Source organism: Cuculus canorus, chromosome 6 (assembly GCF_017976375.1).
Source record: "Cuculus canorus isolate bCucCan1 chromosome 6, bCucCan1.pri, whole genome shotgun sequence".
Lineage (NCBI taxonomy): Eukaryota > Metazoa > Chordata > Aves > Cuculiformes > Cuculidae > Cuculus > Cuculus canorus.
This window is the reverse complement of record NC_071406.1, coordinates 29917086-29944823: the sequence shown is the minus strand read 5'-3', so window position 1 is coordinate 29944823 and position 27738 is coordinate 29917086. Positions and strand designations below refer to the sequence as shown.

Genomic DNA, 27738 nt, shown 5'->3' with positions numbered 1-27738 from the left:
TTTCCTGTCTGGGGAGCCTGATATTAGAGGTGCATTTCACCAAGGCTTTATTTGGCTTAGCAGCTGATTAATATAGGCAGGATTTCTGACCTTTACAGCAGAGCTAGTGGCCAGTTCCACGGTCTGTCTTTGGAACTGGAATTCCTCTGGAAATTCCTGCCTGCACTCCTAGGGCTTTAAAAATCCACGCAATTTAGAACCATGGAGTGGCTGAGGCTGGAAGTTGTCTCTGGAGGTGGTCTAGCCCAACCCACCAGCTCAAACCAGGGTCAGCTAGGGCAGGTTGCTTAGGACCACATCTACCTGGACAGTCTAATATCCTATTCCAGTGTTCCATCACTCTCACGGGGAGAAAGGTGCTTTGTCGACGGTTAAACCCTTTCCAGTATTTCAGCTTGAGCCTTTGTTTCATGTCCTACCACTGAACACCACTGAGAAGAGTCCGTCTCTGCTGTCTTTATTCCCCTCGTCCATTTTCAAACATTATACACACTGATAACACGCCCTGAGCTTTCTCTTCTCTAGGCTTAACAGCCCCAGCTTTCGACTTCCCCTTGTATAACAGATGCTCCCGTCTCTTCACTCCAGACACTGCAAGTCGCGATTTAGATTGCTCTAAAAAGTCAAACAGCACTTCCTTTCCCCAAGGAGCATTTCTGCTATCACACATCTTGTCATCGAGGAAGAAAGACAGGGAGCAGACTTCTCAGGAAAGTCAGCGCATAAGTAAAAGCAACCCACACCCTTTCCTTTCCCGAGAGGTGTGACGTAGACTGCAACTTGACAACCAGTGCGATTCACAACAACAGCAAACAGACAATTCATACAATTGGAATGGACGCCTCAGAAGGTACCACGAAAGTTCTAAAGAGCCACGGTCCCACTCCTCCTTACACTCCTGAGAGGTTTTGCTTATCTCAGGAAAAGGTATGGAGCTCTCATTTCACGGGGATCCCACTTCTGACACCGAAAAAATGTCCCAGACCAAAGCCAGGAGGGTTTTGTTTGGAATCCCCAGAGTGAGTTTGAGACAGAACACATTTCAGAGGCTGTGCAGCAAAAATCTTTCTTTCTTGTAAAAAGGAAGCACGTGAAAAATTAGAGGAGACTTGCAGTGATAGGCAAGAGAGGAGCAAAGATGGAAAGTTAAGCAAGGGCTCAGGAGAGCGTCGCAAGAATAGTCACCACAATGTGTTTGCAGAGTCTTCAAAGCTTGGCATCTCGGGGGTCCCACAAAGAGTCAGTGCTGGTCAGAGGGGCTTTTTGGTGGGTCATTTTATACTTCTTCCCAGTTTGGGTTGTCGTGTACCACACGGCCTGCACATCTTCACCCACCTGTGCTTGCGCGGTGCTACTCAGTGTCTCCAGCTCGTGTCTACATGACACGACCACACGCCACCTCCTCCCTCTGCCGAACTTCTGTGGAGTGCTGATTTGCTGACTTTGTGGTTTCCTTGGCTCTTGTGTTACAACCTGGCAGCAGCTTTTGACAATCTTTGAGACATAATCCCCCAATTTGTCTCCCTAAACAAGCCTATCAGCCTTCTTTGAGTCCTTAATGGAAAGGCTCAGGACAGCTTGTAATCCAAGAAAGAGCTGCAAGAAGAGAGAAGTCTCTACTACTGTATGCCAGCAATGACCCTTGCCAGGAATACTGGTGACCAGAGTACCCCACCAAAAATTAACAAATATATAGAGTAGAGGGTGCTCTCATCCACACGATAAAAGTGTCCTGAGATGTTGTTTTACTGGGGAAACACAACCGGACTCATCACTGTCTTTTCCTTAAATAAATTTTATTCCAACAGACGCATTTGAAGTCAGCATCCATAAATAAATACCTAAGATACACAAACAAACAAACAATCACCACTTAACATAGTTTCCGTTTCTTAACAGGCAGACAGAGAAGTTCATTTGCATCAGCTATAGGAGGCTATGTGCTATTTTCCTGCTTCAGTGGGAGGAAGAAAGGATGTTCCAGTGCTTCTTCCAGAGTAATGCGCGTGGCTGGGTCATACTCCAGCATCTTCCCAATCAGATCAAACAGATTCTCGTGGTCAGAATCGTGGCACGTCATGTATTCCTTCACGAAGAAAACAACAAAACACGGGCTTCCAGTCTTAGAATTGCACTTGGAGCTCCTCTGCCCAGAAGTATCTTCCCCCTTGCAATCTTACCTTCAGGGGTTTACAGCACCCCGAGACATATTGCCCAGACGCACTGCGTTCATCCCAGGCCAGACGGCCATTACAGAAATACTTCTTCTTTGAAGACACAACTCTCTTTATCATTTGATCCGGCAAAGGCCCCAGTAATCGCTCCATCATTGCCAGGTGTACTATGTCATCATCGGGCTGCAAGGAAGTCAAGAGAGACGTTTTTCGTTCCTTGTTCAGAGGAAGTTATCAAGAAGCACACACCAGCCTGACTTCATTTTTGACTGTACCCTGCAAACAATAACCTGAAACTGATCGACAAAAAAATGAGAGGCTCGGGTTCTCTGTTTCCTGAAAGAAGTTAGAAGCTACTGGATTTCATTCCCCTTGATCTTGCCTTGGTGTTTTTTCTTCCTCTCTTCTTCAAGTTCCGTTTCAGCAATACTGTCAAGAGGACAGGATTCAATCCTTTGAGTAGTATTTGCTGATGGTGATAGATGAAGCCACATCTGGTGTTAAGGTGCCTTGTAAATTCCAAAAGTTAACAGGGCGACCCTTCATTTCAAGACGCTGCCAAAACGTCTACTGAAAGTAACTTGTCAAAATCTGCCGCTGAGAACGTTCCTTGTGGCCTACATCTTCTGTTCTCTTCAACTTGGCACCACAGAGAAATGCAGCTTACTTTCTCGCACAGACCATTGCCTTTAGTCCCCACCTCTCCGTAGCTTATGTTCATCAAGTTGGGGAGTGCTGGGCATGCTGCATGCTTTTGAGGGATAGAGTTGCCTACCTCAAATACTAAGTCTCCAAGGTAGTATTCCAGGAGAGTACATCCTATGCTCCACACATCGCATGGATGGGACCATCCGAGCTCTGTGAAAAGATTCAGGTTGTTCATGTTTAGAGCAGACGGCAAACAGTTCAACAGCTCAAGCAAGACACCAAGAACTTCTCTAGCTCCATTCAATAGCACACAAAAACTCATACTTGAAAGATCAGTCAAACAAACAGCCTTCCACTGACCTAGGACCACCTCGGGAGCTCTGTAAGGTCTAGTAGTCACCACAGGGTTATGGTAATCATGATCGTAAGTGGCGCACCCAAAGTCCACAAGTCTGATGTCTGGTTTTCTCAGTCTGCATTCAGTGCATTCCTGAAATGAAAGGTGGTGGGATGCAAGTGACCAGATGAACGCAGAGGATGACTGAGGTGGAGGAGAGTGGGGAAGAGGATGGCAACTTACCAGTTTGGGGTTGTACTCTTCTACGTAGTCAGATTTCACAAAGACAATATTGTCTGGCTTCAGATCTGTATGTGTCAACTTCTTCATGTGCAAAACTGCAAGAGAACTCACACAGTTAGCGGGATCTGCAAAGAAACTTTAACAAATAAAGCAATGAGGAAACACACTTACAGTTGACAGAGGTGCAGATCTGATAAGCCATGTGTCTAATGTCGTCCAGGTTAAATGGCAAGAAGTCATTGACGCTCATAAAGTCAAAGGTGCTGAGCCCCAGGAGCTCAAAAACAATGCAGACGTGTCCACGGTGCTCAAACCATCCCAACATCTGGACACAGTGACTGCAAAAGCAGGAAAACACATGCATTGCAACAGCGAGTTGTGCAGCGCTCATACACACACTGTGTGCACTAGAAGAACACTAGAAGAAGTCTTCGAGCCAAAACACATCACGGTTGGCTTTGTGTGCTTACTAGGCATTGCTGGGGTCTGATGCTTCTAAATCTTCCAGCACCTGTATTTCCTCACAAGCCGCATCGGAGGACCAATCAAAATTCTTTGCTATTTTCACTGCAACATGTCTGCCTTCCCTGAAAAGACAGGTTTTAAGGGAGTTTAGAACAATGAGTACTTTTAAGTCAGACTGTTGGGTCGTTATCACTCCATATGCCCTGTTCCTAACACTGGAAACCCTCTGGGAAAAGGTCAGACAGACTTCATATCACCCAGAGTCATCTATGCGCCAACACAGCTAAAACTTCATCTTTACATTTTGAAAACACACTCGATCCTTTTAATATTAAAAGGTATTATTCTTCAAGCCCCTTTTGCCTCGCCTTTCTTTCTATGGATGCTGGGCTAATACTGGAGGAACTTCCCCACTTCACAGCCTAAGACAACCGTTAATCTAAAATGGCAAGCCGCCTTCAGCCCTCCGAGTAGTAAAAATGTCACTGAAGTGTCAAATGCCTTCTGCCGGGACTGGAAAGACAACCTCCTTCCATACTGTTTTGCACACAGCAAAAGTGCCATCAAACACAAAATATGTTCTTGATTTGTAGTGGGCGCTCTCTTAGAACACCAATGGGGCTGCGTGTTCGCAGATGATGCTTTAAGAGAAGCTACACCATGTCAGACGTTGCTCATTATCCAGAGCTGGGGTGGCACAGGCCCCAAGTCTGCCCTGTGTGGGGGCTGCAGCTGCACCCCACGCTCCCCAGGCCGCCTCTCCCGATCAGCCCTGACCTCTACCAGGCTGGGCTGAACCTGCAGAAGACACAACCTTTGCCTCCGCCACCAGCCCTGCACAACCCTCATGTCTGGGGACTGCTTATAGCACCACGGACCAACGACAATTTTGATTGGCAGCTGCGGTCACCTTAGTGAAATACAGAGAGCAGCACACGAGGAAGCAAAGAGAAAGCCTAGTAGGATCAGAAAGCACTTCCTGAACCTCATACGGAGAGTTTCAGTACGAAAAATGACAGGAGCCCAATTAAAAGACTTACGCTCCGTGATCGATGCATTCCACTACTTTTGAGAAACCGCCTTCGCCCAACACAGCAACAACCTCGACTATAAAGAAAAGAACTCTTAGTCACCAAAGTGGTGAAGCTACTCAGCTATTAAATTGCCTAGCAAATAATCAACAATAAACAGAGATAAAGCAAATAATTAGAAGGACTAAGTACTATCACTGAAGGTTGTTCTAGGATGTGCTCTAAATTGTAAATATCTGGTCTGAGAGATGTTACTGGACAACTGTCTTCAAAGTACATTTACAGGGATCCCATCCCAGTAGGTTCATTCACTTCGTTGAATACTTTTTTTTGGGGGGGGGGAGGGGGTAAGGGAAAAATCCCCAAGGTATACTCTTAATAATGTCTATAATAGATTATTCAAAAGAAAACAGTCCCACCCCCAACCAAAAAGTCAAGAGAGAAAGAAAGAGAGAACCCCCTCACATCTTACGCTAAAAGAACTTATTCTGTCCGAAAAGCTAAAAAACATTGAAAAATATTCTATACATCTTGCGTGGAGCATGTCTCCTCTCTGACAGATCAGGTGACCCGCCTCCTCATCCTCTACACTCCTGGCTGTGCTCCTTCGACGACTAACCTGGAATGGCACCAAGATAGTCCAGACAGTCAACAAACACGAGTGAATTCAGCTCAGAGTATAAAATGCATTCAGCAGGGAGGCAGTCGGGCACTCGGATACACGCCAGGCCACAACAGTTGGCAGGAGCAATTTCCAATTCAGCTCCTGGCAACTCAGGGGGCGCATTGTATATGTTACAAGGCAAAATGGTATCGAGGAAGAGATTTTCGGATTGGATACTTGCAGAGACAAGGCAACAGCAAAATACAAGGTTTCCTTTTAGAAGATTGGTTCCCTGAGTTTTACTTCAGGATTTCAGTGCCCGTATTCTTGTTTAAAGCAAAAGGATTTAACATTTCTCTTCTATACATCAAAGATGTCTTTTAGATGTATCTTCCAGAGACAAAGGACAGAATGTTCTTCTATATTTCTGTATTTCTATACACAGTTGCCTTTTGGCCACATTAAAATACTCCTCTGAAGTAACTGAGATTTAATCGCCAGTCTGAATTTTGGATAAGAATTGTTTGGTACATCGCACACAGCTTACACCTTTACTTTAGGCCATCTCAGCTGAAGATCTGACATTATAAATCCTATCTGCAGTGACGTGTTTTTACAAAAGCAAAAAATCTGATGTGATCTCTTTGCTGTTTCCACGATCCTGAGTCAAAAGGAAGTTTAAAAGCCTGGGCTTTTTTTTTTTTTTTTTTGAGTAGGGTCAAAATAAATGCCTGTCCTCAGAGAAATTCCAAAGGCACGAGAGACATGCCTGCATTTCAGGCACTCCGATGCATGGTTCTCGTTCACTAATCTGGTCAAATACATCCCAGGAAGAAACAGCAAGACTGTCCTGTGTGCTGTCACACATGTGCCTGCAAACTATACATTTTCACTCAAGAAAATCAAATCCCAGCAAAAAGAATAGGCCACTAATATCAGCAAAAGGAATAAACTACTGCAAATATTCATAGGGACTGGACCGTGCCTGCAGTTCCCTTTTGTGACTGCTCGTTCTGCTGTGATCCAGTTTGCAGCGCTTGCTGTCCTGTGCACCGCTTGCTGATCTCTCTGTCTTTTTAGAGCTCTTTCTTCTTCCAAGATCCGGGCTCTCGCACTTCTTCTCTGGTGCAACGCTGGCTGTCCTCTGTGTCTTTTGAGCCCTGCTGCTTCTTCCAACATCACTTTTCTTGCGCTTGCTCTCCGGTGAACCACTCTCTCTCTTTTTAGGCGTCTTGCACCTTCCTAGATCCGGCTTGCAGCCCTGGTCCTCCGGTGCACCGCTTGCTGATCTCTCTCTCTTTTTAGCCCTCTTGCCTCTTGCAAGATCTGGTTTCTTCTGTTGGCTCTCTGGTGCGCCGCTTGCTGATCTCTCTGTCTTTTTAGAGCTCTTTCTTCTTCCAAGATCCGGGCTCTCGCACTTCTTCTCTGGTGCAACGCTGGCTGTCCTCTGTGTCTTTTGAGCCCTGCTGCTTCTTCCAACATCACATTTCTTGCGCTTGCTCTCCGGTGAACCACTCTCTCTCTTTTTAGGCCTCTTGCACCTTCCTAGATCCGGCTTGCAGCCCTGGTCCTCCGGTGCACCGCTTGCTGATCTCTCTCTCTTTTTAGCCCTCTTGCCTCTTCCAAGATCTGGTTTCTTGTGCTGGGTCTCTGGTGCACCGCTTGCAGATCTCTTTGCCTTTTTTGCCCTGTTGCATTTTTCAAGATCCATTTTACAGCACTTGCTCTCCTGTGGACCACTTGGTGATCCCCTCTTTCTCTTTTTTGCCCTGTTGCATCTTCCAAGATCCGGACTTTCTTTTTGATCCATGTCAGGATAATTAGTTTGCTTGGAATACTGCGTCTGTAACCAAGATATTCACTCTTTGAATTGCATCTCACGGACAAAAAACACATTCACAAAGCCATCACCCATCAAATGAAGGCTAAAAGGAACACTGTCCTTTCACAGAATCCTCAAAACATAGAAAGCTTTGAGTTGGAAGGGACCTCAAAGCCCATCCAGTTCCAAACCCCCTGGCATTGGCAGGGACACCTCCCACCAGACCAGGCTGCCCAAGGCCCCATCCAGCCTGGCGTTGAACACCTCCAGGGATGGGGCAGACACAGTTTCCCTGGGCAACCTGGGCCAGAACCTCACCACCCCCCGAACAGTCCACCCATCAAACCCACCTCTCTCCAGTTTAGAGAGAAGGATGTTGGGGGGGGATGTTGGGATTTTGGGGATGCTGGCGTCCCCTCGGGCAGGAGAGCACGTTACCTGTGTTCAGCAATGATCTCTGACGCACTCGAGGAGCGTCCTGGATGGCGCCCAGCTCGCCGTGCTACACAGCGTGCCCGTAGCACACACCAAGCCCCGGGTTCTCTCCCCCTCCCCCCCCCCCCCATCGCCTCGCTCTCTCCTTCTCCCCAAAAAGCTCCCGACCTGACCCGTCGGTGGCTGTTCTTCAGACAGCTCTTCACACTCTTCCTTCCCCTCGGAGCTTTCTCCCAGCGGTTCAGAAGCCCCCGGAGCAGCCGTGCACCGCCTGTCCCGCTCGGAGACAGCCTCCTGCCCGCCGCCCGCAGCTCTGCCGCTGCCGCTGCTCCGCACCGCGGGGACACAGGATGTGCCCGCGGCGGCGTCACAAAGGGACTGATGCCACACGCCTTTGTTTGCTTTTAACCCTCACCTCGCCGTTGGGAGCCCACGCGGCAGTGCAGAAGAACGCTGCGCTGTGATACGGGCTCCGAGATTTCTTGCTTTGTTACGTGAACCATACGCATTCCCGTTTACTTGGGGAGGTCATCACAAGGATCATCCCTCACTCTCTTGACAAAGAGTTTAAGACATTCTAAAGGATATTTATTCCTAATCCAGTTTTGAGCAGTTCTGGTCCATGCTGACATTAAAACCGTCAATTAGAAGGGCTAATGAAACCTTGTCACTTCTGTTCCCCATTAGGTACTGTGGTAGTAGGTAAGACATGCCAAACGTATAGGCATAAGAAAAACCACAAGTGGTCTGCTTCGCTCATAGGAAATGGGTATTTTTAAAAACTTGCCTACAAAAAACTATGGAAGCAATTTAATGCCTGTGCTGTGACAGTCTAGTTACTTGGACTTTGGTTGCTAAGGTTTGCTTATACAAGCAGAGCTCTGTTATGATTGATGTTACCTGAGGAAGCAGTAAGGATCCATCTAAGAGAGAGAATGAAAGGAGAATGAAGGTGAAGACAAGGAAGAGATTTTTGGATGAGATACAGGGGCAAGGCAACAGAAAACTACAATTCTGAAGGCATGAGAGAGATGCCTGTATTTACAGGCACTCCGATGGATGGTTCTTGTTCACCATCTGGTCAAATATATTCCAGGAACAAAGATTGTCCTGTGTGCTGTCACAAGCGTACCCGGAAACTATACATTTTGACTCAAATCCAAGTAAAAACAATAAGCCACTAATATTAGCTGAAGGAATAAACTACTAATGTTATGGACAGAACTCCCTATCCTCACTCCACTCAGTGACTGCTGCCCAGGTAAGGATTAATCTTCATAATGTAGAAGTCCTCCACTGAAATGGGTCACATGTACTGTAAATATTCGTGTGGACTGGACTGTACCTGCAATTCCCTTTTGCCAGTACTCGTCCCGCTATGACCTGGCAGTTGGCTACTGTGAGGCCCAGTGTTGCGTTCTGCACTGTCCTCGTTTCTATGTTCTTCAGCCAAGGGTTGTTCACGGCCATCTTCATTTACAGATTTGGTTTCTGAACAGGTACTGTTGAAAGAAATCATAAAATCTTGAAATGTTAGAAGTGCAAAAGGGTTCTAAAGTCAAAAGGCTTTTACCAGGAGCTAAAGTCAGATCACAGATGGGTCAGTTATCAGTGAGCTAAGGAAACACCTGATAAATTCTACTGTCTTGTTAGCAAAACCAACCATGAATTGGCACCATAACGTGAACTGAAAATCAGAAACATCCTTGTAAATGGGCTGAGCCAAGTGAAGGTGTGATAACTGAGAAAAGCAAGGACTAATGACTGAATTTTAATAACTGAGTAGGAAGACCCAGAGAGAAAGCTACAAAAATTTCATCAGTGAAGGACTGTGAAATAGCCACTATAGATCGGCAAAAGTCTTTAGGACTTTAGGACTTTGGGGTGTACGTGCAGTAAACATCAAGAGAGTAGAATTCATTCTCAGAAAATGTACTGATATGCATGACCTTTCTGGGAATTCTAGGAATATTTATCCATCTGTAGTGTATAAAATGGTGGGGTCTCCGTCGGGGCTTTACACTCATGTTTGGAGGGTCCATCCCACCCAGGTGTCCAGAATCTGCATAAACTCAGAATAAACAATGTCTCCCAGTGATGTAGAGGTCGGCTCGTTGCACACCGGGTAAGGGACTCGCATTTCGGACAGCAGGACTACAATCAAAGGATCAAATGAAGGTCATTACAATAATGCTAGTGCTCCTATCCAGATGCTTTTCGGTTTATGCTGTAGGACATCTCTCTCAAAATATCTCCCAGCTCAAACATGGATACGTAATGCCATGACCAGATGAGGCAAACACAATCTGAAAACACATACTGGCCAACAGCAAAAGTGAAAAACTTAAAGACCTCCCAGGAGGTTTGGAAAGATCTCATTTGCAGCGCTTGCTCTCCAGGGCACTGCTCAAGGGTCTCCTCTCTCTCTTCTGAGCCCCACTGCATCTCCCAAGATCTGGGCTTGCTTTTTGAGCCATGTCAGGGTAATAAGATCACTCCAAATCTGTAACCAAGAGAGTTTGCTCTTGGAATTGCAACCCAGCAACAAGCAATTTGGTCCCAAAGCCATCACCCATCACACAAAGCGATGGTTTCTGATCTACTTTTTGGGCAGGCTGAAGGGGTTCCCATTGCAATAGAGAAGTACTAGAGCAAGCCCACGGCAACACAGAATTACTAGAGCAAGCCCTCCTCTAAACAGAGCCTTGAATCCTCTAGGAGAGAAATGTTTCATCTCTCTTCGACACTGCTCTCACCTAGGGGAAAAAAACTGCATATCTTACTCAATTTTCTAAAAACCAGTCGAGCAAGGAAGGTTAGAATTTACATGGGAAAGTTTCAGAACACTGGTAGTATGAAATTATAGCAAGGGACATTGTTTCAACATAGTATAGCTAAGGAAGACAAGGCAGAAGACAAAGATTTGCAAAAAAAAATATTTTAAAAAGTCTTTTCTTATTTTAAAAATTTTAAAATTTTATTTTTTATTTTTAAAAAAGCAATGTTTAAAACTAAAAATCCTGGAGGATACTCTGGAGAAACTGGCTTCTAAAGCACAAGACTATTCTGTAACAACTCCCAAGCTACGTTACAGGTCCTGAAAATCCCACACTAAATGAGCAAAGGTGTGATCCAGCTCAAGGAACCCTTCTCAACAGCACTTTAAACCCCATAATCCAGCAGCCAATCTGACCAGTCTCTAAAGAACGTGTCCAGGCGCTCTGTGGCTACAGAGCAAAAGGGTTGGCATGAATTGTAATATCTTTAATGTGAACATCATTAAGAGGTCGGTAGGTTTTCTCATTCACAGGCAGCTTCTCCAGCTCATCCAGGGTCTCCAAGCCATCAATAACTCTAGAAGAAAAAGCAGAAGTACTAGGAATCTCCTTCCAATAACCATTTAAGTTTCACAATTCAGAAATCTCAAAACTCTTTGCAGTTTAAGTGTCATAGAGCCAGGACTTTGCAAGCAAATTATACAAATAAGACAGCCAAAACATTATATAGAATCATAGCATCATGGAATAGTTTGGGTTGGAAAGTTCATCTAGTTACAACTCTCCTGCCATGGGCAGGGACACCTCTCACCAGACCAGGCTGCCCAAGACCCCATTCAGCCTGGTCTGGAACACCTCCAGGGATGGGGCAGCCACAGCTTCCCTGGGCAACCTGGGCCAGTGTCTCACCACCCTCAGCGTGAAGAAATTCCTCCTTATGCCCAATCTAAATCTGCCCCTCTCCAGTTTATACCTATTCGCCCTCATCCTATCACCACAATCCTTTATGAATAGCCCCTCTCCAGCTTTCTTGTAGCCCCTTCAGGTACTGGAAGGTCACTATAAGATCTCCTCTGAGCCTTCTCTTCTCCATGCTGAACAGGCCCAACTCTCTCAGCCTGTCCTCATATGGAAGGTGTTCCAGCCCTTCGAGTATCTTTGTAGCCCTCCTCTGGACCCGTTTCAACAGCTCCATATCCTTCTTACATTGACGAGACCAGAACTGGACACACTATTCCAGACGAGGTCTCACAAGAGAGGAATAGAGGGGCAGAATCCTCGACCTGCTGGCCACACTTCTTTTGATGCAGCCCAGGATACGGTTGGCCTTCTGGGCTGCGAGTGCACACTGGCAGCTCATGTCGAGCTTCTCATTGACCAGCACCCCCAAGTCCTTCTCCGCGGGGCTGCTCCCAATCACATCATCCGCCATCGTGTCCTGAAGAAGGGGATTGCCCCGACCCAGGTGCAGGACCTTACACTTGGCCTTGCTGAACCTCATGAGGTTCTCAGAGGCCCACCTCTCCAATCTATCCAGGTCCCTCTGGATGACATCCCGTCCTTCCGGTATGATAACTATATAACTAAATAAATATATAACAAACTACATAAATATATAAATAACCATATAACTAAATAACTAGCTCTAGTAAATCTTGGCAGCTTATTCCCCTGTAACGGACTTGGCAGAGAACATTCTGTGCTGTTCACAGTTCAATTAAGCCACATGCATTGTCTCTTTGAATCTAGGATGCTGAATTGTGGGTCATCAGGGCCTGCAGATGCTGTTCTGCTGATTGAGCCAGCAGTGGCCCAGGTGGCCAAGAGGAGCAATGGCATCTTGGCTTATATCAGAAACAGTGTGGCCAGCAGGACCAGGGAAGGGATTGTGACCCTGCATTCAGCATTAGTGAGGCCGCACCTTGAATCCTGTGTTTGGTTTTGGGCCCCTCACTACAAGAAAGACATTGAGGGGCTGGAGCGTGTCCAGAGAAGGACAACAAAGCTGATGAAGGGGCTGGAGCACAAGTCCTGTGAGGACCGGTTGAGGGAACTGGGGTTGTTTAGTCTGGAGAAAAGGAGGCTGAGGGGAGACCTTATCACTGGCTACAACTACCTCAAAGGAGGTTGTAGAGACGTGGGTACTAGTGTCTTCTACCAAGTGACAGGTGATAGGACAAGAGGGAATGACCTCAAGCTGCGCTAGGGGAGGTTCAGATTAGGAAAACACTTCGTCACTGAAAGGGTCATCAGGCACTGGCAGAGACTGCTCAGGGAAGTGGTTGAGTCACCATCCCTGGAGGTATTTAAAAGACAGGTAGACGAGGTACATAAGGATATGGTTTAGTGGCAGACAGGAATGGTTGGACTAGATGATCTCAGAGGTCTTTTCAACCTGGTAATTCTACGATTCTATGATTCTGCAGCTGTGGCAGGAGTATCTTAAACTACCACAGAAAATCTGACAAAGCTCATCTGTCAGAGCCTCTACTCTTTTCTAAGAGGCCTAAAAAAACCTTTCAATCACACTTCTAAACAAACTCAGAAATGAAAGGAACACCTACGCTTAGATGCCTATCAACAACAGAAGTGGTAGAAAATAGTATTTTCACCTTTGAATAGCTTCTTTTGAATATCCAACTCCATTTAATAAGGGCAACTTTTCTCAGCAGAGAAAATACAGCAGTACAAGCAACTAATTAGATCAACTAATTCAGGTGACAGTGCAAGAGCATACATTTATACATACACATCCAATATTTTAAAGAGTTTCAGAACTTGAAACTTCTAAATGTGCTTCACATGTGCCCTGAAATATTCAGATCCTTCACACACTATAGCAAGGAGGCATGCAGTTGGATCACTTACTTTCCAAACACAGTATACTTCATGTCTAGGTGTGGTTGCTTGCCATAAGTGATGAAGAACTGTGATCCATTGGTATTCAGACCATTGTTTGCCATTGAAACTACCCCACGGACACTGTGCTGAAAGAGGGGAAAAAAACATGATTAGACATCTGTGAAAGCATGACTTCAACCCTTTCAAAGCGCTCTGTGACTTAGTACTCTGCCTCAATACCATTACTGAGAACAAATACTGGTTGCTAATATATTCTATCACAGTCCATAATTAGCTCCTCAAAGTGCTCTTACAATGAAAAATTACTTCTTTGCCTTCAGTGCATGAAAAATGCTTTGTTACAAATCCCTTCTACTTCTCAGTGATAAAACCCCTCAAACCAAACTTGCCAAGCACAGAAATGCCAGTTCCTAATTTAATAAGCTTTCTATTCCTGTACTGTGAAACTATACCTTGCTTCACAACTATAAAAGAGGTATTTAATACAGTACAACACAACACTGACCGTTCTTCAACCGGTAAAGACAAGTGGTATGAAAACGGAACTGCATACTGAGAGCACAGAAATACCTTTAAGTATTCGCTGAATTCATCTTCAAACTTCTTGCCCCAAATGCTGTTACCTCCTTTCCCAGTGCCTAACAAAGAAGCACCACAACAGATTACTGTATTTCCAGACCGAAAAATCCAGAAATGATGTAGTGTTATAACATTTTACAACAAAGACCCTACAAAGATTGTAATTTGTTTGGGGCAGGTAGCGGGTTCTCATGCCTTGATACTGAGCAAAGACACAACTCTATATAAGGAACATCTGTTAAGGAGCAGAACGAAACACTAACATAGCTTCAAATTCATTTCAGTATGAGTACAAACAGATACACAGTTGAATCATTTTCTCCCAAACAGTTGATACTGCCTGAAACACTCTCCCTAAATGGTTTAAAGGCAGTGCAGCCTCAGGCAGAAACCAGAGAAACCACAGCAACAACTGCTACCTGTTCGACAGCTGGAAAGTCAGCAGAACGATTTAGTGTAACAGCTGGAAAAACTAAAGTTTTACAATGCTTTATTGTTGCATCATTACTTAGAACTAGGTAACGGCTGCTATTCTATAAACTCACCAAAGAAAACTAACCTCATCACAACCTCCCCTATCAACAATACAATAATTCTTAATTCATTTTTTACTTTATTTACACTTTTAATATTCATACCTATAATTTATTTATATTTTATTTATACTTTAAGTACATTTTTCTATCAAGAGACCCTGTCAGAAGATTTTACCTAATGGATCCCCTGTCTGAACCATGAAGCCCTTTATGTTCCGGTGAAATATGCAGCCATTGTAGTAGTTACTAGCACAGAGAGCCAGGAAATTCTGAGGAAATGAAACAAACCAGATAAACAATTCAGAAGCAGTATCCTCTTACTAAAATTACAGCATTGGTAGGACCAAGACTAACCCTTTTGCCTCTGCTTTGCATCATATTCATGTGAATGCCACAAAGTATTGCCAGAGAAGAGTCACAAACACATTCAAAGTCATATGTTCCTCTGACACTGTCACAGATACAAAGGATTTTAAATAAGCTTACAGCACAAGGTTGTCTGACTTGAGGAACAAGAAGCTTGAGATATGCTCAGAAGTATCACTTCCATTCAACATTTGTATTCCGTACATGTAATTTTGTAATCAGTAAATTTAACAAAGCTAAGGCATGAAAAGTCAATTATATCAATTTAAACTTAAGTCTAGTGCAGAAAGGAAAACCTGAGGGCTCTGACAAACTGGGAGTGATTCTCTTTTAAACTAAAGTCAAAGCTGTACTAGTGTGAGCGAACCCAGGGAAATACGGAATCACAGGCCATGTGCCATACTTCCCTGTAAGCCACTTCATCCTTCGCAGTCACTCTTTCTACTGCTTTGTTTCAACACTAGGCAATCCTGATACCGTTACTTGACTTACTTCGCAAGTCTTTGGTGTACGCTCACAGAATAGTTCAATTTTAATATCTCCCACATCCGTATGCAGCGTGACAGCCTGTGCAAGAGGCAGAAAATAATAAATCGCAATGAAATACTGACAGACTGCTTTATTCCTAGTCCCACCAAGAACATAAACAAGTTCCCACTAAATATAACTATGATTTCAGTGTTTGGTCATAGGCAAGGCTACTGTCACAAACCTTCCAGTGAAATTACCAGAAAGCACTTTTATTTTCTGGATAAATCAAGTTCACTAAGGTAATACAGAAGCTGTTTCATGCTGTTACGTTCCAGAGATATATTATTCATTTGCAAACTGGAACTGGACCTACTCTGTCACTTCAACTTGCAAAGCTGAAGAATCAAGATTATATCTATTTCCAACAACAGTGTGGTGCACACACCTCAGTGAGTTACAATCAGAGAAACAGCTGACGCTTGCTACTTGCCTGCAGCCTTTCGAGTGATAAGGGTAGTTCTGAATGACACTGTATATAATCTGCCTTCACAGACAACGAAATCTACAAAATTACAAGCTTTTCTTAAGAAATTTTTTTATAAATAAGCTCCAGAAAATTTAAAATGGCATTTACCGAGCATCTAAGCAACTCTATAGGCCCAATATATCACAATGCACAGCCTGAAAGCGTAGAAGGTTACATACACTCAAGCAGGGCTATACGCTTGCAACTTGAATAATGCTTCTGTGGGAAAAGAAACTAAACTAGATTAGCAAATGTTAGCCAAAGCAGGGTTAAAATTTAGGATCTTGGGACTGAAAATCTACTTATATTTTTGACTGATGCAAACCAACCTGTTCTCCTTTTCACAATACCTTGTAATTTCAGAAACTTAAACTTTTCGTTACAAATTCTTTACATCATCAAGCAAAATATCCAATCCTTTGAGATGCAGAGCAGCTATTCGCTTTCCAAGAGATGATCATTTCAGAAAAAATGAAAAGATATAAAAAGAGCTATTGTTCTCACCATGTCTGCTTATCAAAAAGGTGAAGTAGATTTGCGTTCAGCAACCTCCTGCAAAAAACCCACACGAAATTTGTTGGGTATTGTTGTTTTTTTCCCACCAATCCCCAATTCTTTTTGATCCACACCACAGTTTCACAGTGCCATTCAAGTGACTCCAGGGATATATGTTTTATTTGCATGATGCCACTACGCAACATCAACTCATGCCCCTCTACTCTACTCTGCTCTGGTGAGACCTCACCTGGAACATTGTGTTCAGTTCTGGAGTCCTCAACAGAGGAAAGACTCCAAACCTGGAGTGAGCCCAGAGGAGGCCAAGAAGATGATGCGAGGCTGGAGCACCTCCCATACAAGGACAGACTGAGAGAGTTGGGGTTATTCAGCCTGGAGAAGGCTCCAGGAAGACCTTATAGTGGCCTAAGAAGGGGCTACAGGAAAGCTGGGGAGGAACTTTGTTATCAGGGAGCACAGTGACAGGACGAGAGGTGACAGTTTTAAGCTGAAAGAGGGGAAGATTTAGATTAGATATTAGGAAGAAATTTCTGCGGCACAGGTTGCCCAGAGAAGCTGTGGATCACCTGGAGGTGTTCAAGGCCAGGCTGGATGGGCCTTTGGCAGCCTGGTCTGGTGGGAGGTGTCCCTGCCCATGGCAGGGGGCTGGAACTGGATGGGCTCTGAGGTCCCTTCCAACCCAAACCATTCTGTGACTCTATGATACAAAGAACTAGAAAGGAGTAAAACAAAACAGCTTAGAGAAAGAGGGTGGAGGTACAAAATCATCTTAGGAAAGGGTGGAAGTTTACCCTAAGCTATCACGAGTTTTCCAGAGATTACAGGTTTATAAATGACATAAACTAACAGCCAAACCCCTCGTGCCGGTCCCCAAGGACGGGTGCTGTTCGCAGCCACCCCCTGAGAGCTGCCACCGCCCGCGGCAAACCCGCAGCTGCGCGGCAGCCGCATCCCTTCCCCCAGCCCCGCGGACACCCCGCACAGACCTACCGGGGCTGCCCCGCACCGACCCAACGCAGCACATCCGCTCCGCCCCACGGCGGCTGCCCCGCGCGCAGGCAGGAAGGGGCGGGGCTGCCGCAGTGCCCCGCGGGAACGGGAGCGGGCCGGGAAGGGTGAGTGCGGGGGAGGAGGTGGGGAGGGTGGAACACCTTCCGTAAGGGGACAGGCTGGGAGAACCTGGAGAAGAGAAGGTTCCGAGGAGACCTTAGAGTGACCTTCCAGGACCTGAAGGGCCTACAGGAAAGCTGGGGAGGGGCTGTTCACAAAGGCTTGTGGTGATAGGATGAGGGGCAATGGGTATGAACTGGAGAGGGGCAGATTTAGACTGGACATAAGGAGGAATTTCTTCACGCTGAGGGTGGTGAGGCACTGGCCCAGGTTGCCCAGGGAAGCTGTGGCTGCCCCATCCCTGGAGGTGTTCCAGGCCAGGATGGATGGGGCCTTGGGGAGCCTGGTCTGGTGGGAGGTGTCCCTGCCCAGGGCAGGGGGGTGGAACTGGATGGGCTCTGAGGTCCATTCCAACCCAAACCATTCTATGATTCTATAAGAGCAGGGCTGGGGGGAAAGGGGGGTGAGCGGGGCTGGGCGGGGGTCAGGGCTGTTTTGCACCCCTAAGCAAACCAACGTGAGCCACTCTGTAGAACGCACTGTCCGTACCCATATCTAATCCGATCATGGGAGTTCATGAGCAGTATAGGCCTCTCCTTTTGCAATAGTTGAGGAATAGAACAGAGGAAAAGCATGAAGGTTCCATCTGGCCAGTGCTGTGGGAGCCAAGAACAGATGGGAAGTTGAGATAACTTCAGTTTCCAACCTATATGGGAATCTCAGGTGCCAAGGAAGCAGGGCAGGGGGCTGCTCAGCAGAGCTCGACTCAGTAAAAAGCAGGACACTTGTAATTAGCAAATGTCATTAGTATAGAATCATTAGGTTGGAAAAGACTTGGGATCATCAACTGGTGAAGGGGCTGGAGTACAAGACTTCCGAGGAGAGGCTGAGGGAACTGGGGTTATTTAGTCTGGAGAAGAGGAGGCTGAGGGGAGGCCTTATCACTGTGTGAAAGGAGGTTGTAGAGAGGTGGGTGTTGGTCTCTTCTCCCAAGTGACAGGTGATAGGACAAGGGGGAATGGCCTCAAGCTGCACCAGGGAAGTTCAGATTGTTCATTAGGAGAAAATTTTTCGCCAAAAGTGTCATCAGGCCCTGGCAGAGGCTGCCCAGGGAGGTGGTGGAATCACCATCCCTAGAGGTATTTAAAAGTCGGGTAGACAAAGTACTTAAAGGTATGGTTTAGTAGCAGATAGGTATGGTTGGACTCGATGATCTGAGATCTTTTCCAGCCTGGTGATTCTAACTCCAACCATACCTGTCCATTACTAAATCATATCCCCAAGCACCTCATCTACCTGCCTTTTAAACACCTCCAGGGATGGGACTCCACCATCTCCTTGGGCAGCCTCTGCCAGTGCCCGAGAACCCATTTGGTGAGTATGCGTGATTTTTACAAGAAATACAATGCATGCGTATAAATTCAGTGTATAAATAACCGCTACTGATAATTGTTGGCATACGTGCTAGGCAGATCAATCGCCCTGTATGTCCAATGCCAAATAAGAACGCCTTGCTTCTTAAAACCACCGTGGCGTTAAGGAATTTCTTTTCCTTATTTTTTGACAAGGGGAGTGTGGGCCCCAAGGCTGCCTGTCCTGGCCCTGCTCGCTCCCCTCACCAAGAGGCAAACACTTCTCCCACTGGATTCTGTGCTGCCTTTAGCAGGGGTAGATGGATGAAGGTCAAGTTCTGTACATTTCTTGCAGGGCTTTGTCACTCGAGGGGTTTCACGGTGGGAGCCTTGGTGTTTGCAGCCTGAATGCTTGCAGCTCTGCTATTCCAGTGAATTACCTGAGCTTATCCCTGGCTTTTTGACCCACCCTGCAGATCGCTGCATGGTGCTGCCAGGCACACAGTTGGTTCTCCGGCCTCTCCGCTGTATCCCTGCTTTGGGACGCCTGCCCTTGCGCACCCTCATGGATCTCCGGGAACTTGTCTCTGCACTGAACAACTTTGCATCCCTCTCCCTGGCTGCGAGCTGGGACAATGTGGGGTTGCTGGTGGAACCAAGTCCTCCCCACACTGTGAACACCCTCCTCCTCACTAATGATCTCACTGAGGAGGTGATGGAAGAGGCAGTGCAGAAGAAGGCAGACTTCATTCTTTCTTACCACCCTCCTATATTCACACCACTCAAGCGAGTAACGTGGAAGACCTGGAAGGAGCGTCTGGTGGTCCGAGCCCTGGAGCACAGGATTGGGATTTACTCTCCGCATACAGCGTACGATGCCATACCTCATGGAGTCAATAACTGGCTAGCAAAGGGACTTGGTGAGATTCTGTTAAAAAAAAATGAAAAAAAGGTTAAAATTATTAATCAGTAAGTGTTATTGTATGTGGGGACCCTCCCTTGTTTTCCTTTCTTCCAGCTTTTACAGGTATGATTTGAGAACTTTCTTTTTGCTTTATTTTCCCCAGTATTCTTCTAGTACTTGTAAGAACTCTAAACGTATTTTAGGGAATTTCTTTTGTTGAGGAATGTGAGATACAAACACAAGAAGACATTTTCAGATGCATGACTGTACTATTGGATGCAGTCAGAACTGGTGCAGCACATTTGTTGTCCATCCTAGTCGCAAAGTTTAGAATGTTGACTTTGAATCGGCATCTTCAATTTATAAAGCGCAAGGTCTCATTGTTTGCGGAGGACTTAAGGTATCTGAAATTTCTTCAGATTTTTATCCAGTATTGCGGCTCATAAATGAAAACAGTTCTGTCTTTTCCAGACTGATTTACCACCCAGAAACTATTTTGGTTCTGTACAATTGTTCGAATAAAACATGCAACATCAAGAATGGCAATATATATCCATCAGTGCCATGAATTTAAAATAGACTGTGCCTAATGGAGACAACGGGGCAAGAAGTCCTCAGTTCTGGTCAGGGAAAATGGATTCAAGTGCAAAATTTATATATTTTTGTTACATCTCTTCAGGATATGTGTGAAATCAGTATTAGAATACTTATCCAGCTTTTTAAAACAGCAATCTTTTATTGTTTCCTCAGGTGCCTGTACTTCTGTCCCACTGCAGCCATCAACTGCACCAGGCTATCCAGCTGAGGGCACTCACCGAGTAGAATTCTGCACAGGTGACACTGAGCATCTGGACATGGTGCTGTCCAAAATCAAAGACATCCAAGAGATCTCCTGTCTCACTACTTTCCCTGCCAGGTATCTGCTTAGCTCTCTAATGTTCTCTAATGTTGTATTCCTTCTGTTGTCTGAAGCAATAAGTTGCTGGAATTTATTTTACTCCTGTAATCACTTTGTTCCTCTGTATATTGAAGCTATTATTTTCAGCAACAGATCTAGGCACTCAAGGAGTAATCATCCCTTTCTGTTCAGTCTATGTTATACTAAGTGGTAACACCAACTCAGTGTAGTATCACATAGATTAGAAGAGCATTGACAGGAAATTTGATGAGGACAATTGAGTTAAATTCCCATATCTGTGAGAGAATAGAGTAGACTCTAAGAGAATAGAGTAGACTAGGCTAGGCTATTACGATGCCTTCTTTTTTCCTTTCGCTGCTGTAGAATAGCCATTGCGATAGAATAGCTTTGGTTTATATTATTATGATGCTAAAATTTTATCTGGTTTCTTAACAAGTACCAAGTGTATCTTTCCTCAGGGCTGAAGATGAGGAGCAAACACGAGTCAGTTTGAACTGCTCTCAGAAAGCACTGATGGAGGTGGTGGCGTTATTGTCCCAGAACAGCCTTCTTTATCACAAGACTGAGATTCTGTTACTACAAAAGGTAACAAAATCACTTATTATTTCCAGTGAATGTATCACTTGTGTGAGCTGCATGCCCTAAACACTGAAATCCAGTAGTCAGTAGCATCACAGCTCTCCTATGCCAACCTGGCAGTGCTCTGAAATATCGGGAATTTGAAGCCACGCACATTTTCCAAAACAGTGAAAATTGCTGTGTGGCCTGTACCAATTCTTATATTTTTTTCCCCCGCCGGCTCCTTTTCCGGAACATGGGGATGGCTCGCTCCTGAGCTGCTAGGATTTCATTTTTGAAGAGTGCCCAGCACTCGTGGGCTCCCTTGCCCTTAAGGACTGTCTCCCATGGGACTTTGCTAACCAGCCTTCTGAACAGGCCAAAGTCTGCCCTCTGTAAGTTTAATGTGACTGTTTTGCTAATCCCCTTCTTCATCTCACCTAGAACTGAAAACCCTATCATCTCATGATCGCTTAGTCCCAGGCGTCCTCCAACCGTCACATCCCCCACAAGGCCTTCTCTGTTCACAAACAGCAGGTCCAGGAGAGTACCCTCCCTTGTCAGCTCACTCACCAGTTGTGTGAGGAAGTTGTCTTCCACGCACTCCAGGAACTTCCTAGACTGCTTCCTTTCTGCTGTATTGTACTTCCAGCAGATATCAGGAAGATTGAAGTCTCCCACAAGGACAAGAGGTAGCGATCTAAAGACTATCCCCAGCTGTTTATAGAAGAGCTCATCAGCTGCTTCTTCTTGGCTGGGTGGTCTGTAACAGACTCCTATCACAATGTCTGCCTTCTTATGGGCTCCTCTGATTTTAACCCACAGGCACTGTAATTGAGCTGTAGGGTATCAAAGCACTCTCTAACATAGAGGCTACCCCACCTCCTCTCCTACTCTTCCTGTCCCGCCTGAAGAGTTTATACCCCCCATGGCTGTACTCCAGTTATACGAGTCATCCCACCACGTTTCCGTGATGGCAACGACATCGTAGTCACCTTGCCCTACAACAGCTTCCAACATCGTGCACCAACCTTGGTGCAGTATGGAAAGCGATGTGAACTTGTGGAGTCTGCTTTCTTATAGTAACATTAATTTCTTTTCAGCCTCTTCTTCCCCATACTGGAATGGGACGCCTGTGCACACTGAGTGAGCCAGTCTCCTTGTCAGACGTAATTGAGCGTATCAAAAGCCATCTAAAACTACGCCACATCCGCTTAGCCATGGGAATGGGCAAGACACTCGGTAAACAGGCCTGCAAGTCATATTGTCTGTTAGAATGAGTATTCCAGGAAGACAAGGAGCATCAGTGTGTGAAAAACTGCTGCCTTGGATAGGTTTACTTGCAAGTAGTATGAAGTACTGTTAATTACAAGAATCATAGAATAGTTTGGGTTGGAAGGGACCTTAAAGATCATGGGTTTGGCTGTTAGTTTATGTCATTTATAAACCTGTAATCTTTGGAAAACTCGTGATCGCTTAGTGTAAACTTCCACCCTTTCCTAAGATGATTTTGTACCTCCACCCTCTTTCTTTAAGCTGTTTTGATTTACTCCTTTCTAGCTCTTTGTATCATAGTGTCACAGAATGGTTGGGTTGGAAGGGACCTCAGAGTCCATCCAGTTCCAGCCCCCTGCCATGGGCAGGGACACCTCCCACCAGACCAGGCTGCCCAAGGCCCCATCCAGCCTGGCCTTGAACACCTCCAGGGATGCGGCAGCCACAGGGCCTCACCGTTCTCATGGTGAAGAAATTCTTCCTTATGTCTAGTCTAAATCTGCCCCTCTCCAGTTTATTCCCGTTGCCCCTTGTATCACTACAAGCCTTTGTAAACAGTCCCTCCCCAGCTTTCTTGTAGTCCGTTTCAGGTACTGGAAGGTCACTCTAAGGTCTCCTTGGAGCCTTCTCTTCTCCAGGCTGAACATGCCCAACTCTCTCAGCCTGTCCTCATATGGGAGGTGCTCCAGCCCTCTGATAATTTTTGGAGCCTTCTCTGGTCCTGTTCCAAAAGTTCCATATCCTTCTTCTGTTGAGTATTCCAGAACTGGACACAGTATGCCAGATGAGGTCTCACAAGAGAAGAATAGAGCGGCAGAAAAAGTGTTTTAGAATTTACATGAAAGAAAGAAACTGTTTTAGAATTTACATGATACAATCATGCAAAAAGAATGTCATCTGTATTTTTAATTGGAAGTGCTATATTATGCTGGTTGTCACCATGAAGAAGAAACGGCACAAACTGAATACAAGACAACCTTTTGCATAGTGCCTAAGATTCCCCCCCACTCAGGTATCTGTGTACTATTTCATTGTACAGTCCCCTTTGTGACTGCATGGTAGATGTCAAAGCACCTTAAAATAGTACGATGCTTTATGGTATCCTTATGAACATGTAACCAGCCGTGTTTTGAATGAAAGAGAAATGGTGGCAAAGAAGGCGAACTATCCTAGCTGAAACAGTGGGTCACTACTGAAACATGGAGCAAGCATCCTCTTATCCCAGTTACTTATCCTAATCTCCAAGGACCACAGTTGTTAGAATTTGTGAGAGCAAATTTGTTGATAACTTTGAACTTCTGAGGCAGCAGTCGTTTTAGAAGCCTCTTACTCTGTCAGTTGCTCTCGGAAAAACCCAGACTGTTTTGAAGCCCCTTATGGTGTCAAGATCATAGTGGTGTGACTCCACTCGAGTCAACAGAAATCACACGGCAACATGCTGTAAAACCTTAACAGCATTTGAAAACTTGTGTCACATGTCCCCTCTCCCTAGTGAATGTAATATATAGAGAGAATAAATTTATTGTTCCAGTAGCATTTGTAATAGCTTGGAATCAGCAATCATAGCAAATAGGCAAATTTTGATTGGCATGGAGCAGCTCTCAGCTTGCTTTGAGATTGGCCTGCTGAGAACTTCCTAAAAGTTAGGAAGCGATATGTCTTGGAGGCAAAATGCTGCCTTAGTGGCATCATTAGTTGGAAAACTAATGATGATGGAACATGAAAGTCCTGGGAAGGGTAGCAGCCTATTGAAGGATTCAGAAACCTAACTAACTAGGAGAGAACTAGCCAGCAGCCAGCCTCCGTGCTCTAGTTTCCTGCAAACTTTCCTACTCCTTGAAGAAAAAATGTACATGTCTATTTGGTACACAGAGAGTCTTGCTGCATCATCAGAGATGTTCTAGGCCCATGACTCTTTCAAACTGACAGATATGTCTCTTCCTCCAATGAATTTCTGTTGACCTTAAAACCAAGATACTAGTTATTGTGAGACAGTTAGAAGCAATGCTGACATGAGGGCTGAACAGAGGGAAAGTTTAACTGTGCACCTTGTGTCCTGCAGAATCACCAGTGAAGAAAGCCGCTCTGTGTGCTGGTTCTGGGAGCAGCGTCCTGAAGGGAACGGAAGCTGACCTCTATCTCACAGGTAAAAGGTTATGTTGCTGTTTAGTTGTCTTTATAAAAATAGACACTAGAAAAAAAACATAAGTACAAAACAGAGAAGAGTCGATTTGGTGTTGAAAGTTTTGGCCAGAAAGAATTACCTGTTATAATCGAGAAATAATCAGTTAGTTATTGGAATGATAGAAGAGCAATGTTAAAGTAGCAATATTGTGGATCAGATGGCTGTGTGGGACAGCGAAGGCTATTTGAATTAAACATTGCTCTGCCTGCATTATTTCAACAGAAAATCAGTGTTGATGTCTAGTGCAAAGTCTGTTTTTCCTTTGGTGAGATCCAAAGTATTTCACAAAGCCTTGTAGTGATAGGACAAGGGGCAAAGGGTATAAACTGGAGAGGGGCAGATTTAGGCTAGACATAAGGAAGAATTTCTTCACCATGAGAGTAGTGAGACACTGGCCCAGGTTGCCCAGGGAAGCTGTGGCTGCCCCATCCCTGGAGATGTTCAAGGCCGGGTTGGATGGGGCCTTGGGCAGCCTGATCTGGTGGGAGGTGTCCCTGCCCATGGCAGGGGGTTGGAACTGAATGGGCTTTAGGGTCCCTTCCAACCCAAACTATTCTATGATTTCCTCAGTTCTCTACAGAATTCCCAAATGGAAAATGGAATATAAGGTAGTCCACAGAATCTTCCAAAGGAACCCCATAGCATATGTGACCAAAGGGACACTTAGTCCATTATCCTCTTTTCCAGCAGTGTGACAGCTGCTCTGTACAGCTTCCTCGACAATGCAGAGGCTGCCTTGCATTCTGCAGTGCTCAATTCGAGTGAGTTCTTTGGCAAGGTGTCCCCCATCTCCCCCTGTTATATAAAGCCCTACAGAGCTGACCCTCACCCAGCTTCCTTCCAGGGCTTCCCAACTGCTGTCCTCCATCACAGCACCCCACATGACACCCACAGTCCACTCCCAAACTGTTCTGTCCAAAGTGGCAGAATCTAGTCAAAGAGGGCAAGAACCATTTCTGTGGTTCCCTCTCAGGTGTATGTGGGGGATATCGGTTGAAAGTCTTTCAAGGGACACTTAGACAGGAGTGTTTCAGGTTCTTACCCTGAGCAGATGGTGCTGTATTCCCCTCACGGGCTCTATCCCGTTAGGTCTTCCCAGCTAGGATTCTGCATACATTGCAAAAAGCTGGTTCCCTAAACTGTACTGTTAGCGATCTACATGCCGTTTTTATCTCAAAACAACAGGTGAGATGTCCCACCACGATGTTCTGGATGCAGTTGCCAATGGGATAAGTGTTATTCTGTGTGAGCACAGTAACACTGAGCGAGGCTTCTTGTCAGAGCTGCGTGACATGCTAGCTATCCATCTACAGAACAAAATCAACATAATTGTGTCCGAGAAAGATAGAGATCCCCTCCAGGTGGCATAGGAAAAAAATAGGAGTGAAAGAATCCAGTCCAGATCTCCATGGCATCTTGCAGACCTATCCACCAGCAAGCTTAATGAAGATGCTCTGAACTGTTTCAGTACAGAATGATTGTATTTTATGTTCCCTTGAAGTCTGGGATATATATTGTCACCTGTCAGGTAAATAAATGCTTGGTTTGGGCTACGGAAGGCTGGTTTACTTAATTACTGGGCTGCACCTGATTAAATTTACTGCATACTCTTACTGGATATGTTTGATAACCAGGATACTTAAGGGTCGGTTTGGGTAAAATATAAAAACCCGACTTATTTCCAGTTTTAACCTTACAGGGCAATTGTGTCATTATGTTGAATCATGTCAGTACAAGTCACTGATATTTCATCTAATAAATCTCCTGATAACAGTTAATGAAAGGGTATCAGTCGCCTCTTTGCTTTAATAGTTTTGTTAAGACACCACACGTATGCAAATATGGAACATATCAAGTATTTAGTACCAGTATTCAATGGCACAATCTACCTTAAAAAAGCTTTGGAAGGTTAAAACTTAATTCCTTAACAAAGCTGTAAATAAATGTAATGTGCCTTTATTACTTCCTTTTACAATTTCTGTAATTATGAGTTTTAATTACAGGATTAAGTAGTGTTTTCACTACTGATAACGCTTGGGTTTCATTTGTTAAGTTATTTTTTTTGTTGTTTTTTTAAAAGAAAAAGAGTTTTCCTAGTTGTGTACCTTGGCATCTCTGGATTGTGTGCACACCACAACAATATTTAAACAACAATATTTCCGTTGCAAGTTTGTACAGATCCCTGCACCACCCCTTCAAGTCTAAGTTAATAAAACTGGCTCATCAAGCACTGTCTTTACCGTGCAGTTGTGAATGTTTTGTTCCATTTAAATCCATGTGGAAAGAGATGACTCCAGCATTATCTGGAGCTACTGAGGCTGTGTAAAGGCCATCCTGACCAGTACCGTGAAGACTTCTCAGTAAGCTGAGAAAAGGAAAGACTGTGAGCAGCTAACTCCAAACTGAGGATGGCTATAGCACTTCAATAAAGGAAATGTCACATCTAGAAATGCAGATATAATTGCACTGAAAATTCACTGTCAACACGGGTATCACCAATTCTAAATGGATTAGGTGCTGTCTTCCATATGCACTCAGAATATAAATTAAATCTTGAGTTTCACAGGGACTGTGGAGAGAGTCAAAGGACTGCAAAATAGGATGTGGTTGTTGCTTAGTTACAGTACTTTTAAAGTTTCCCAAATGGCACCTGTCTTCGACTGGCAGAATTCTCATTCTTGAACTCTACACCTAACTTACAGAACCTGGATTGATCCCAGGCTCAGTGGTTCTGACAGTAGCCTGAGTAGCGATGGGCAGGATTTGACGCATTTTGCAAAGCTATGGAATTGCAGCCTATAAAATGCAGATGCAGGTGCCACCGAAAGGGAATGGTAGTTGGAAAATGTTCTGGGAGAGAAAGCTGGAGAATACTGCTGGCACCTACCAGTTTTCCTCATCAGACTCTCCAGCAAAGCAAATCACATCCTGTATTTAAAGAATCAAACTGTCCATGGGATAAACAGTTACCCCATGTTTTCAGTACAAACAAAAGTCAGGCTGTAAACCTGTTGCCTCCATTAGTGAGGAGTAGAAAAGGTAA

At 45.0% G+C, this 27738-nt stretch overlaps 3 protein-coding genes across 8 annotated transcripts; 1 reads left to right on the top strand and 2 right to left on the bottom strand.

Annotated features, from left to right (window-relative positions):
- Positions 1–1871: 1871 nt before the first annotated feature.
- Positions 1872–10621, bottom strand: LOC128852502 (dual specificity protein kinase CLK1-like). Of its 3 annotated transcripts, XM_054069919.1 has the most exons (8): positions 9105–10621; positions 3873–3989; positions 3574–3740; positions 3403–3497; positions 3183–3312; positions 2950–3032; positions 2181–2357; positions 1937–2086 (listed from the first exon to the last, which is right to left on the bottom strand). In XM_054069919.1, exons 1-8 carry the CDS (start codon positions 9233–9235, stop codon positions 1937–1939), a joined length of 1050 nt encoding a protein of 349 aa, XP_053925894.1. In that variant the 5' UTR covers positions 9236–10621. The 3 variants fall into 3 exon arrangements, 2 of the variants coding, with proteins under 2 accessions (XP_053925893.1, XP_053925894.1); XR_008450375.1 differs by having other exon boundaries at positions 1872–2086; positions 2181–3497; XM_054069918.1 differs by having other exon boundaries at positions 1911–3312.
- Positions 10622–10784: 163 nt separating this feature from the next.
- On the bottom strand, positions 10785–17485 carry PPIL3 (peptidylprolyl isomerase like 3). Of its 2 annotated transcripts, none has more exons than XM_054069921.1 (7): positions 17379–17401; positions 16381–16428; positions 15372–15446; positions 14689–14782; positions 13969–14036; positions 13405–13523; positions 10785–11113 (listed from the first exon to the last, which is right to left on the bottom strand). In XM_054069921.1, the coding sequence occupies exons 2-7, from the start codon at positions 16381–16383 to the stop codon at positions 10987–10989; spliced, it is 486 nt and encodes a 161-aa protein (XP_053925896.1). In that variant the 5' UTR covers positions 16384–16428; positions 17379–17401; the 3' UTR covers positions 10785–10986. The 2 variants fall into 2 exon arrangements, with proteins under 2 accessions (XP_053925896.1, XP_053925895.1); XM_054069920.1 differs by having other exon boundaries at positions 10786–11113; positions 17383–17485.
- Positions 17374–26937, top strand: NIF3L1 (NGG1 interacting factor 3 like 1). 3 transcript variants are annotated; one of them, XM_054069915.1, is made up of 7 exons: positions 17374–17507; positions 19331–19774; positions 20509–20674; positions 21136–21262; positions 22339–22477; positions 24573–24656; positions 25881–26937. In XM_054069915.1, exons 2-7 carry the CDS (start codon positions 19339–19341, stop codon positions 26063–26065), a joined length of 1137 nt encoding a protein of 378 aa, XP_053925890.1. In that variant the 5' UTR covers positions 17374–17507; positions 19331–19338; the 3' UTR covers positions 26066–26937. The 3 variants fall into 3 exon arrangements, with proteins under 3 accessions (XP_053925890.1, XP_053925891.1, XP_053925889.1); XM_054069916.1 differs by having other exon boundaries at positions 17478–17507; positions 19210–19774; XM_054069914.1 differs by lacking the exon at positions 17374–17507 and adding an exon at positions 18768–18876.
- The last annotated feature ends 801 nt before the right edge of the window (positions 26938–27738 follow it).

Bases quoted from the DNA above. Each gene is read 5' to 3' on its own strand.
- PPIL3 (XM_054069920.1), bottom strand. The intron at 14,037-14,688 runs GTAAAATCTTCT...CTTCTTTGTTAG, and splicing joins TCAGACAGGGGATCCATTAG to GCACTGGGAAAGGAGGTAAC. The intron at 11,114-13,404 runs GTAAGTGATCCA...TTTTTCTTCTAG, and splicing joins AAGTATACTGTGTTTGGAAA to AGTTATTGATGGCTTGGAGA.
- NIF3L1 (XM_054069914.1), top strand. From the start codon at position 18,822: ATGGGACTCCACCATCTCCTTGGGCAGCCTCTGCCAGTGCCCGAGAAC. The intron at 18,877-19,330 runs GTGAGTATGCGT...CCCACCCTGCAG, and splicing joins AGTGCCCGAGAACCCATTTG to ATCGCTGCATGGTGCTGCCA. The intron at 19,775-20,508 runs GTGAGATTCTGT...TTGTTTCCTCAG, and splicing joins CTGGCTAGCAAAGGGACTTG to GTGCCTGTACTTCTGTCCCA.
- LOC128852502 (XM_054069918.1), bottom strand. From the start codon at position 9,235: ATGAAGATGGCCGTGAACAACCCTTGGCTGAAGAACATAGAAACGAGG. The intron at 3,741-3,872 runs GTAAGCACACAA...CTGCTTTTGCAG, and splicing joins TCAGACCCCAGCAATGCCTA to TCACTGTGTCCAGATGTTGG. The intron at 3,313-3,402 runs GTAAGTTGCCAT...CTTTCATTTCAG, and splicing joins AAGAGTACAACCCCAAACTG to GAATGCACTGAATGCAGACT.